Here is a 12,028-nt window from a genome sequence, read left to right on the forward strand (position 1 = left end):
AGACTGTTTTACTTCAGAGTGTCCTTCTCTAGGATCTGATTGCTCAATTCCTGGCTGCACTGGCAGCACACTGACATTTGAAGCAAAGAGGATATAAATACACCAGGTTTTCTAGTTACTCTGAGAGGGAGCATGGCTGTTCTGTTACAAGCTATATCATAGCCCAAAGTGAAAATTCCAAATTAACTTTCATTGAGTATGTGCAATGAAGGCTTACTTCAAACATTAATGGAAAATAGAATTTAAAAATAAGTTTATTTTGGTCAAAACATTTAAATTCATGAATAGTTTCTTCTTTTTCACTTCAGAAATCACATGTTTTATTGTCAGAAAATGAGATAGGTTGCTTTGTTCACAAAGAGGGGTAGAACTACAAGAACAAATTTTGCAGAGAATGTGCTAGATACATGAATGAGTGAGTTACAATTTTACTAGATTTCAACCACTAAAGCCTGGTTACTAGGAGTAGGCATTTGTCCTGGTGGTTAAGCACTACTTGGGATGTTCACAAACCACCTCAGAGTGCCAGGGTTCAAATCATGACTCTGCTCCCAGTTATAGCTTCTTGCCCATTCCGACACTGGAGGCTGTAGCAGTAGCCCAAATAATTGTACCATGTTCCTCATGTGGGAGCTGTGGGTTGAGTTTCTGGTTCTTGACTTAAACTTGGCCCAAGCTCCGGCTACTGTGGGCCTTCGAGGGTATGAAATAGCAGATGAGAGATCTCTCTCCCTTCCTCCCTCTGGAACTTTTTGATAATACACATTTTTCGTGAACTTTTTGGAGACGTCATTTGTTTGCTAGATACTAAAGTAGGTAGGTCCTTACCTGTTATCTTGCATTTTTTTTTTCAGAAGTCTTTGTGCTCCTAAAGCTCAGAAGCACTAAGGATCCTGCTCAAAGCTGTTCCCAAAGACAGAGCCAAGCAATCAGCTCCCAAGGCCTCTAAAGCTGCTGCTCCTTCCATCATACTACACTCGTGGAGAGACGCCATAGACTAACTGGTAATGGTTAAAGATTAATGGTGAACTCCTAATGTGTGTCATTTGGCCCAAAATAGAACATACATTTTTAAATTTTTATATCTGAGATCTTGTGTATTAATTTTTAATGGAGACCAAGACATCAAACATGAATGAATATTAGATCACTAAGCCCTTCCAAGTTTGAAGGAAATAATTCAGACTTTTGACCTCAAACAGTAGAAGCTGCTCAAAAGAACAGGGCAGGAGAGAGGAAAAGACTGAAGGGTGAGAGGCAAAAGGAGGTTTTGTTTTATTTTTGTTTCTCACTGTGTGTGTCCAGGGGAGGTGGTTCTGGTGCTTTAAACGTGGAGCTGGATACCAGGTTCACTAAAGGCAAAGGTATGTGTTATATAAAAAAGTGAATTCTGACTTCAACTGTAGAAGCATCAAGCTTGTAATCCGAAAAGTGTTGAAATAATACATTTCTTCAGACTTTAAAAAGTCAGGTTTTCCAGTTTTACTGTGTCGATCCTTTTTTTCTTATGTGTAGTGTTGAAAGGCTAGACAAGAATGGCAGGAACAGTTGACAAGTGGAGGTAGTGACAACCACAACCGATCTTCCATACAGTCGTGTCTTTGACACTGAGTCATTTCTCTACACATTATTTCAGAGCAGTCCTGTGAGACAGACAAGGAAAAAATGCCTCTGAAATTTTGTTACCAAGAATCACTATTTTCTGTGGAGCAAAACTTGAAATCAGGCAGATCTGGTTATGTTTTACAAGATAAGAATAGAAAAGAAAGAAAGGCAAAAGTACAAATCTAACCTAAGAAGTGTAACTGGACAATAAAAGTTGCACCCAGTTTGGTTGTATACTTATGAACCAGCACTGGTAAGAAGAGTGGAGAACTGGGAGAAGGGAGGAGAGACGCCTGTTTAGAAAATTAGAGATTTATGGAAGGATTTGGGGAGGAAAGCAGGTGGAGAAGTGAGCTGTGCTTCATTCCAGATTTATGGACACAGCAAGCCAAGGAGAGTTATCCAAAGTGGCACACCCACAGTGTATGCTATAAATAAGTACTGAAGTCAGCTGACAGATCTTACAGGTTTCCAATCAACCAGACTGATCCAGGCCCAAAGCATTTTGTACCTATCTTGTAAAATTCCACCTCACTTCTACCTGGCCTAGAAACAGAGCCCCAGGGTCCAAAAGCTGAGAAGCCTGCAGAGGCACCAAGCCAGCCTGGGACCTCAACTCACGAAGTCTTATGCAAAAGCCAAGAATCCAATGAGCATGCAGGTTCTCAAATTCTCACAGTGAGACAGAAACATTCCACTGGCCACGAGCTTCTCCTGCAAAAGGTTGGGAAGTCAGCAATGATTTCCTTGAGTGCAATGTGTGCTGCTGCTTTCCTAGAGCCATTCGCTCTTTGAATCATATTAGTCACATGCATATGTCCATCATAAAGGATTTTTCTAACACAAGGGATAGCAAGAATTGAGCCGCACATTCGTCTGTTCAGCCCAAAAGAATCTGTAACCTGGGCTGAGTGAGCACAAGAGCGAGACCAGAGGAAGGGAAGCAGCACTTGCTGAACATTGACCATAGTTAGGGACTTTCCCTCTATTTTCATTCATGGTCTTTCCACAGCTGTGTATGGTACACATGAAACTACCCCGCTGAATACGGCCTGGGTTCTCCAGGCCAGAGAGGGCGAGGCACCTGTATACTCATATATCCCATAAAGACATCTGACAGGCACCATGACTACTAACTGTTGCCCTGTTTATACAGTATGAAGACACTATAACACTACACCCACACACTCACCTCCTCTGTATGACTGTATCTTCAGTTCCGATCCTACAAGCACTTTCTGATGATGCTGTGAAAGGATCAGTGCTGGCTAGGTTAAAACAGGCGGACCTGAGTGATAAGCTGAGTAAGCCGCAGGTGACATCAGAGGAAGAAAAGAATCAAGGGGAGAAGAGGTTGAGTTCAGTTTGAGACTGAGACATGTTGAATTTCTTCAACTAACATGCATGTCCAATAGAGATAAGATATTTTTTACTTGGTGTTTACTACATGGTAAGCACCATGCTAAGCAGATTGTATATATTCTCATTTAAATCTCACTGCTACGTGGTAGATATAATCAGTCTTGCTTGAAGGATGAATAAACCAAGTCTTAGAGAGGGAAACGGCCCAATTAGTCCTAGGTAACAGTGAGGAGGTGGCCAAGCTTGAGACTGAGGTTTTAGATTCATTGATACATAGATGGTAGTTAACCCATAAATATGTATGAGATTTGCTAAGAACAACCAATGTATTGTGAAGGACAGTGAGGATGAAGGGCACGACTCTTGCAAACATCGGTGTTTAAGGAGTGAGCAAGGGAATAGTTTACAAAGACAAAAAGAAGTGGTCAGCAAAATAGAGAAGCAGAAGATATTTCAAAAAGGAAGTGGTTGGGGCTGGCGCTGTGTTGGAGTGGGTAAGTTGCTGCCTGCAGTGCCAGCATCCCATATGGGCGCCAGTTGAGTCCTGGCTGCTCTACTTCCGATCCAGCTCTGCTATGGCCTGGGAAAGCAGTGGAAGATGGCCCAAGCCCTTGGGCCCCTGTACCTGTGTGGGAGACCCAAAGGAAGCTCCTGGCTCCTGGCTTCCGATCTGGGCAGCTCCAGCTGTTGCAGTCATCTGGGGGAGTGAACTAGCAAATGGAAGACCTCTCTCTCTCTCTGCCTCTGCCGCTCTGTAACTCCGCCTTTCAAATAAATAAATCTTTTAAAAAAAAAAAAAAAAGGAAAGTGGTCAACATTCTCAAATATAGCAGAGACAGTAACATAAGGCCTAGAAGTATATACTGTATTGCTCACACACAGGTAGCTAAGGCTGTCTCCATGATGTTGACGTGCAAAGCAGTTCCAAGCCACCTGCACTAGGTTCCAGCTGAATGTGTTGGGCCCCCCAGTCTGTAGCAGAGTGGGCCCCTTACCATCTCACTACTTGGAAATGTGTTTTTAGCCCTACTTCATTTGATTATTGCAACAAAATGGAGTTAGGGGTGGGTGGAAAGCATTCACCCATGCACAGAAGGAATGTACCCAAAATGCCACTTATGATTACAAGAACCAGAGCTGGAAGGGCAAAGGAGAGTTTCTTTCAGATCTGGCACAAAGTCTCCTTCTGAAAAACATTAAAATAGGAGAACCCTGCAGAACCCATCTTGCATTTCACTCTTTTCCTCTATTTCATTGCTAATGAATATGTACTAGGTTGTCAACTATGAGCAGGAAAGCAATTCTACTGCCACAGCATGATGTCTGCACGGGGTGATATTGTCTTCTTTATGTGTCACGGAGCATGTGACCTGTCACATGCGATTACCATGTCTGCTTATTAGCATGTCAGGGAGTGCAGCTCCTGGCTTTCTAATTCAGAAGGGAAACTGCTCAGGATGGGGGACATTCTGCTAGCCAGATGAGGCAGAGTTCTGCCAGCTTCCCGTGCCAGGGAAATCCTGGATAGTAATCAATACCAAAGCTAACTATGAATAGGACCACCCAAGGGCACGTGGCTGGGAACCAAGCCCCCTTCTTACCTTGGTCTGATGTCTTGGCAACTTTCCTTGTTAGTTCCAGTTTTGCTCCCACTTACTTGGGGAGGAATCCAAAAACAGGAGTTATCCCAGAGGGTGTGGGGCAGAAAGAATGATTGGAAAGCCACTCTCAGATGAGGGAAAGGTCCTGAGGAAAGAGAGTTCTGGTTAGCTACATCATCCAGGGCTTCAGACTTTAATAAACATTGATTGATGGATGGAAGGCAAGCACAGCCAAGAGAGGGCCTACACATGTTCAGAAGATTTTGAGTTTGAAATGCTCTCTTTCCAATGCTCCCCAAAAGGAAGTCACATGGAGAAAACAAAATAAGAGATTAAGGAACTTACAGGGGCAGCATCAGGCCATTCCGCTCTGGGGCCTTCTGAGTTCCCAGGCCAGGCCTGCCGCCTGCCTGGGAGGTGAGCGTGCGCTCTCAGCCACAGCTTCTCCTAGCCTCCTCCCAGACATCTTTCGGCCAGATGGCCGGTCTCAAATCCTGCGGGCGCTTGGCCATCCCGATTCCCCCAACCTGAGGGAGAGAACTCAGGCCCACCGGGGTCCCCCTCGTGCTCCCCTGTGGCCGGGCCTGTGACCCTAGGCGCTCTGGGAAAGAGTTCCCCGGCCAGACGCGGGGCGCCCGGGGCAAAGTATCAGCGCTGGCTCGGAGGGTGGGGTGGCCCGAGCGCCTGCTTGGCCGGCCGGCGTTTTGTCGTTGAAGGCATAAAGGCGCTCTCTGCCCTGTCTCGAATTTCCCTGTGGGGTTATCCTACCGTTTTCATTACAATCCGAGGATGGCAAAAAATTACAAATGTTGTGTATAAACATAATCAAGTGTGGATGTAATCCACTTGTGTTAATAGATAAAAAGGGCGAGGTACAGAAACCTAAATATATCCCTCGAAATCTTCCACTAAAAGAAAGGACAGAAAAGAAAAGAGAAGAAAAGAAAAGAAAAGAAAAAAAGGAAAGAAAGAAAAGGAAAGGAAAAGACAGGATTTTGCCGCAGGGTGTTTGTCTCCAACATTTACATCCCAGGGGACTTCCCACCACGTCCCCGCCGCCCACCCAGACGCCAGCGGCCCACCCGGCCTCTCGGCTTCCTGCGGTGATGTCAGGCTGGGAAGACGCCCGTGGTCCCTGCAGCTGAGGCCTGCGAGATGCCCCGGGAAGCAGCAGCCTCTCCGGGGGAGCGAGGAGCCCCCCACCGGATTCGGAAACTGCTGGGGGCCCTGCCGCCTGCCTTGTTCTGCACGGGGAGCTACAACGCGGTCACCCCGAGTTTCAGCTCGGAAGACTCCGAGGACACTGTGCGCCCCCCACGGTCTTCCAAAGTCATCCCCTGTGCTCGGGCGAGGTTCCGCGGCCTCAGACCCCAGCGCGCTCCCAAGGCGGCCCTGGCTGTACCAGCCCGGGGCTGTTGGCCCAGAGGTGAACTCTCAGTCCAAGAGACATTCTGGGAAGATAGTGCACGTGGAGATTTATGTGTTAGATAGAAACCTATTGGGCCGGCAAATGATTAGCAAGTGTGTCCGGTGTTTGCGTGTAGAAGCGATGAGCATCCCAGTCGGTGAGCGGAGGGCTCGTTGATGTTAACGTGAATGACAAGTCGGGGGGTTCCAAGAAGTGCCCGACCCGACTGGGAGCAGAGCGGACCGAAACCACGGGGGGGAGGTGGGCTCTTTCAGGTGCCATTCCTGACCTCTCTGCCCTGTCACTCAACCTCGGTCACCAAGCAAGGCGACAGCACGTGGGGCAAGGCAACTTTCCGGCGAGGGCGGTGCCCCCTCCACCCCCTCCCCAGGCGACCGAAGTCTCCGCGTCCTGTCTGGAGCAGGCCAGCAGCCTCAGATGCCTTACTCACACCTTAGTCACCGGTCGGGGTTAGGGCCGCTAAAACGCAGCTGTGTCTGTGAGGGTGGAGAGCGCGAGGCACGGAGGGAGAGCCGAGCAGCTGCTCGGGTTTAGGGGGGGAAGTTTCGGGGCAGCAGATCCGCTGCGGCGCGGAAGGGAAGGGAGAAGCGGCTCCCCAGTCCTTGCAAGCAAACCCGTGCGGAGCCTGGCACGGGAGAGGGGGAATGGGGAGAGGACTTGAAGTCCAGTCCAGTCCGGCGACCCCCGGCACGTGCGCCGGGCAGCGCTCCGCTCGGACCTTCGAAGGCGGCGCCGATGGCAACCCAGGCGGAAGGCGCCCCTCCACGCCACGCGCTCCCAGTGCGCGCGGGCCCACCCGCGCGCGCGCCGCCCCCACGCGCCTCGCGCTCGCCCTGGCTCAGACGCGGACAGATGTTTACGGCTTAGAGCCGGGACCGCTGGGGAGACGGAGCAACCCGCGCGGCCGGCGGCGCTGTGCTGGCGGGGCTCTAGGGCTCCCGGTAGGGGTGCGAGCGGCCCGTGGGGAGGGCGAGGGGGTGGAGAGAGGAGGGGGGAGTGGGTGGACTAATGATGAAAAAGTCTCCTCCATCCCGGCTCCTTAATTAAATGCATGGAAAGAACCGAGGCGAGCACATCTGGTTTCAATCTGCAGCCCTTTGATGGCATCAAATGTTCTTTTCCCAGATCGGGGCTGGAAGTTCTGGGCTAACTGTGGCCGTTTGGAGCCCAGAAAGCATTAACGCACACTCAGACCCTTCTTTCTCTCCAGGGCAGCCTCTCGGCTATAGGAGGGAATAATAATAATAATAAAGTCTAACAATCTGGGGAGCGAGTGTGTGTGTGTGTGTGTGTGTGAACATAAAACGCCACAAATAAGCACTTAATATTTTACTTGTCATATAGTAACTCACTTCTAATGAGACTATTAAAGCTGTTACCAAATTCCAACAGGTCATGAAAAAACCGCTCAGCACCTCTCTGTCCTCTGTCAAGTTAGTGCTCAGCAGATGGACGACAGCACTATCCGTAGCTTTAAATGGGTGGGTGGAGGGCTCCCTGCCCCCGCCTGTCTCCCCGCGACCGCCCGCACCCCGGCTGGACCCAGACACGCGCCGTGAGCCCGTCCCCGCCGCTGCCCCTGGGCGGCCGGACCCCCGGGCTCGGCGTCGTCGCTGGGGAGAGCGACCTTGGCCACACCAAGGAGGTTACGAAATTGGCTGGGGTAAGGGGACGATTAGGATTCACTCCTGGTGTCCTTTCCACCCGCTTAATCATATGTAAATTTCCTACTGCGGCAGCCCGGGGATTCCTCGCGCCAGGGAAAGCCTGGATCGATTCTGCGTCCTCTGGATCTCCCCAGCGCGCCTTTAGCAGGCGGCAGAACCGTGGGAGAGGAGGCTGCCACGAGGCTCGCCCTGGCCATTTTATCGCATTATTTAATAGGCTGGCTCTCCGGAGCCCATCGTAGCCTTCGTGCGCCTACTTTCTCGCCGCTGCACTCCCCTCCAAAAACTGTGAGAGCAGCAGGAGACCTTAAGGGGAGGAGAGAGCGGGAGGAAAGGGAGAAGCAAATTTGATTGTGATAGTGGTGGATTTTTTCCAACAAGTTTCCCCGCAGCTGTTATCAAAACATGCAAATGAGATTTTCCAACAGGATCTTAAACAAATCTGGAGGAGTTAATGCCGAAGCAAAATAATCAGCCCGTTTGAAGTGACTGTGGGTTTCAGTTAGTCCTCTCTGCCGGCGATACTCTTGCAGGGAAATGATAATTAGACCTTGACTTTAAAATCCGAAGGGGCTCTCCGCTCTCCTCCCTCCCTCTGCCTTCCCTCCTCCCTCGCTCCCTCCCTCTGCCTTTCTCTCCTGCTCTGATGTTGGCAAAGGGGGTTTTCTTAATCAGACTGCTTTTTGGTCGGAGGGAAAGGAGGAAGAAGGAGATTGTGGTGGAGAAAGGGGGTCTGTGAAACGTCAGGCTCGGCACAAAGGCTTTGCCACGTAATTACAGGCTCCTATTAAGTCGAGATCTGCCCTCCCAGGGGTCTCCAATTTTCTTGTATTCCCTACAAAGCCTCCTCTGCATGCCAGTTTGTGCCTTTTGAAGTGCCAGAGAGCTTCTTGATCCAACTGAGAAGGGAAAAGGAGCCCGGCTAGAAGAGGGGGCGCGGAGCAGGGAAAGGGGGGAGCCGCCGCCACCCTCCCTCGGACGCCTGAAGCCCTCGTTTTTTTATTTTTAATTTTTTTTTTTTTGCTCCTTACGAAAAGTAAAGTGAGAATCCTGCTCTCTAATACATCTGCAAGACATCACCCTCTCCTCCTGAAACTTTAGTCACTCCTGAGAATCCACAGGAGTGCAGAGAGGGGAACACGTTTTCTTGAAGATGTTTTAAAGCTGGAACAAGCCTTCTGTTGGTGCTTGAACTCTTGCCTGGGAATAACTTCTTTAACCTCTTTTTTTTTTTTTCTTAAAAAAAAAAAAAGAAAAGAAACAACCCCACTTTGATTCTTCTCTCCCACCCCTTCTCTCTCTTCTGTTTGCCTGACTCCCCCCACCGGCTGGCCTCCCCTTTCTTCTCTCCCTCTCATTATTATTTTTAGTGCGTGCGTGTGGACGCTTTTGGAGAGCTGGAAGGGATTTTTTTTCCTCTCACTGACTTGAACATAGGGTGGTTTTTTACTTTTATTTTTTGGTGTGGATTATCTCTTTGGACCGCGCCGGACTTGGCCTCGGGAAGCCAACCGAGGCTGCCCAAGGCTGCTCTGCTCTGCAGAAGGGGGTCCCCCGCCCTCTTTTCCACTTTTTTTTTTTTTTTTTTGGCCTTCCTCTCCTTCCCTCCCTCTTCCTCTCTCTCCTCTCTCTCTCTGTCTCTCTCTCCACTCCCCCCTCTTCCATCCCCACTCGGCTCCTCTCCCCCCTCGCGCCCACAGCGTTTGGTGTTGATTCGAGCGGGAAGAGGGGGGTGGGTGGGATTGGAGGGGGAGACCATGACCTCCAGCTACGGGCACGTTCTGGAGCGGCAGCCGGCGCTGGGCGGCCGCTTGGACAGCCCCGGCAACCTCGACACCCTGCAGGCGAAAAAGAACTTCTCCGTCAGTCACCTGCTAGACCTGGAGGAAGCCGGGGACATGGTGGCGGCACAGGCGGACGAGAGCGTGGGCGAGGCGGGCCGGAGCCTGCTGGAATCGCCGGGACTCACCAGCGGCAGCGACACCCCACAGCAGGACAGTGAGTGAGGGGCGCATGCCCGCGGGGTGTGTGCCCGGAACAGAGGGCGGGGGCCCGGGTAGGGGCTGCGGGAGCCCTCAGGACCCCGAGGAGAAACTGGGCGGCGGGGGGCGAACCGGGAGAGGTGCTGGCAGTCCCCGGAGGAAGTGCCTGTTGCACGTCAGGGGAAAAGAGATGAGAAAAAAAGGGCTCGGCCGAGGGCTTGGCGGAGGTGGATGTCGGGGAGAGGCTCAGAGGCCGGGGGGCGCTCCGAAGCCCAGCAGTGCGTGGCACAGACGCTGCGCTCCGCCGTCTGCTGCCTTAACGGACCCGGCTGTGCCTTGGTCTCGGGCGAGTGCGGCTGACGGCTCGTCCCGCTGGCGGGGCTGGGGAAAGGAGGGTTCTGCCGCCGCCAACTCGGAAGCCAGAGGGTTAAAGATGCTCTGTCGGCGGGGAAGGGCTTCCCGGTCCCTGGTAGTCCAAAGCGGGCTAGCGGGGAGGGCACCGCGCAAGGGGAGCGGGACCCGCGCTGCTCGGGCTGCGCGCCCTGGCACTCGAGGGAGGCCGGGCTCGCTGGGGAGGCCGCGCGCAACGCCCAGCCCCAGCCGCGGGAGCTGCTCTCTGCCCCCTGCTGTCGCCTCCACCTGCAAAAGGGTTGGAGGCAGATTCGAAAGCTCTATTGACTGGGGACAAATTCCGCAGACGTAGGGGGACTGGCCCTTCAGTGTTCAAACGCGAGATCCTATTGCGCACTTTCCCGTGCAGGAGAGAAGTGTCCGGGGGAGCACTGGCTTCAAGGCGGTGGAGTTTCACATTGGAAGAGTTTTTGCTGTTGGTTGCTAATCTCCAGAAAAGTGCACTCTACATGGGGTAGTTCATCTACCCCATGAAAATCTCGCCTCGGGCCTTGAAAACGCGACTGCAGGTGTCCGTAGTAGATCTGCCACCTCCCTTATCACAGGTGACAGGGGCCAGACGCATGTAGATAACTCCCTCCTCTCCTCGACGTTGCAAGAGGCCGAACCTCCAGAAGTTCTAAAACGAGGGCCAATGCTTTCCATGTCTTTACTTATCCGTCGCTGTTTTGTCTTCTAATTTGGAACCCGTGGACCCAGGGGACCCAACACTATTCAGATTCTCACAAGACAATACCCATCTCAGACTCTCAGAAAACAAACATGCGAACACGACGGGACTCAGAAACAGCTGGAAGACTGGGCCTGGGCACAGTGTGGGGGGCCCGGCGGGCCAGCTAAAGCTGGACGCTGGAGAGCCCCTGGCATGCGGAGCGCAAGCCCCCCGCCCTGCTTCCTTAAATCGAGGCCTATGTCCGCTTTGGTGTTCGGTGCACTTACACATACAGAGGGCGAAACAGGCTGTCCGAGGAGATCTGGCCTTGACCTTTCCCTAGAGTCTGTGTGCAAACTCTGAGGAATCCAGTCAGTGACCCCAGGTCCTAGGTAAGGCTCACAGGCACAGACATTGAGCTGCTACCACTGCACACGCCAGCAGTATGAGTTAAGTGTTCGGATAAACATTTTAGGTCGAACAAAATGCATCGCGAAATGCCATTTCTTTTCTTTTCTTTTTTTTTTTTTTTAACGTTTTACTGTGGAAAACACAAAACATCCAAAACGTGCAGAGGCTAGTATTGCAAACCTCAGTTTCACCAAGTCTGCACATTTTGCCATTCCTGGTTATCCTTTACTCATTATTAATCCCAATATTTATCACTATTCGGAGAACTGGAGACACAGCCCACAACAGAGAACAGTACTGTGGGAGAAATTGCTGTGAGGAAGACCAGGCTAGGCAGGAGAACGGATACCGTGTTGTTTTTTTCCTAGGAGGCTAGAAAAACCAGGGTGAAGGCCCAGGGCCTCAGCAACCCCAGGCGGTTGGCCCAGGCCAGCCGCGGTGGGCATCGGATACTGGAGGTATGCGGACAGGGCCGGTTGTTTGGCACCAAGTGAATGCCACAAACAGAGAACTCAGGATTTGTGGTTTGTCATGGCCTTGTAGTGGGTACAAAGCAGACAGGACCCAGGAAGCCGGCTGGGCAGTGCCTCTGAGCAGATTTGAGAAAGCGCACAGTGCTTGGGAGGCTGTCGGGGGCTGGTGAATCGCATCTGGAGGCTTGAGGCCTGGCGCCGCCTTGGCTGTGAGGCTGTGCCACTCATGGGCGTCCAATGGGGCACTCATAGATGCTCTCCATGAGCTGGGGATCCTGTGTCCCAGGAGAAGGGACCAAGACTCTGGGAACCCAGCGGAGGATACACCAAACCACATCTGAGTTGTCAGTGCAGAGGCCTTGTACAGAGAGAGCCGCGATAAGAAACTGAGCCTCAAAGGCCAACCAGGGGGCAGACGAACTGCAGAAAGATATC

At 51.6% G+C, this 12,028-nt stretch overlaps 1 protein-coding gene and 1 long non-coding RNA gene across 9 annotated transcripts in view; one reads left to right on the plus strand and one right to left on the minus strand.

Annotated features, from left to right (window-relative positions):
* Nucleotides 1-229: 229 nt before the first annotated feature.
* On the minus strand, nt 230-5,043 carry LOC138850501 (uncharacterized). Its single transcript, XR_011390315.1, has 4 exons — nt 4,914-5,043; nt 4,569-4,713; nt 3,593-3,748; nt 230-1,643 (listed from the first exon to the last, which is right to left on the minus strand). It is a non-coding gene; the product is annotated as an uncharacterized lncRNA (long non-coding RNA).
* A 2,416-nt stretch (nt 5,044-7,459) lies between these two features.
* The window catches only part of PRRX1 (paired related homeobox 1), a 144,081-nt gene continuing 139,512 nt past the window's right edge, over nt 7,460-12,028 (plus strand). For 3 of the 8 annotated variants that reach the window (XM_051856117.2, XM_051856116.2, XM_051856115.2), the window contains exons 1-2: nt 7,460-7,660; nt 9,509-9,662. In XM_051856117.2, coding sequence (XP_051712077.1) covers nt 7,475-7,660; nt 9,509-9,662 — 340 coding nt within the window. In that variant the 5' untranslated portion in view covers nt 7,460-7,474. Of the gene's footprint in view, nt 7,661-8,305; nt 9,663-12,028 lie in introns of those variants that run through there. The other 5 variants (XM_070076717.1, XM_070076718.1, XM_070076719.1 and 2 more) reach the window with 4 other exon arrangements.

This window comes from Oryctolagus cuniculus, chromosome 7, assembly GCF_964237555.1.
Source record: "Oryctolagus cuniculus chromosome 7, mOryCun1.1, whole genome shotgun sequence".
NCBI lineage: Eukaryota > Metazoa > Chordata > Mammalia > Lagomorpha > Leporidae > Oryctolagus > Oryctolagus cuniculus.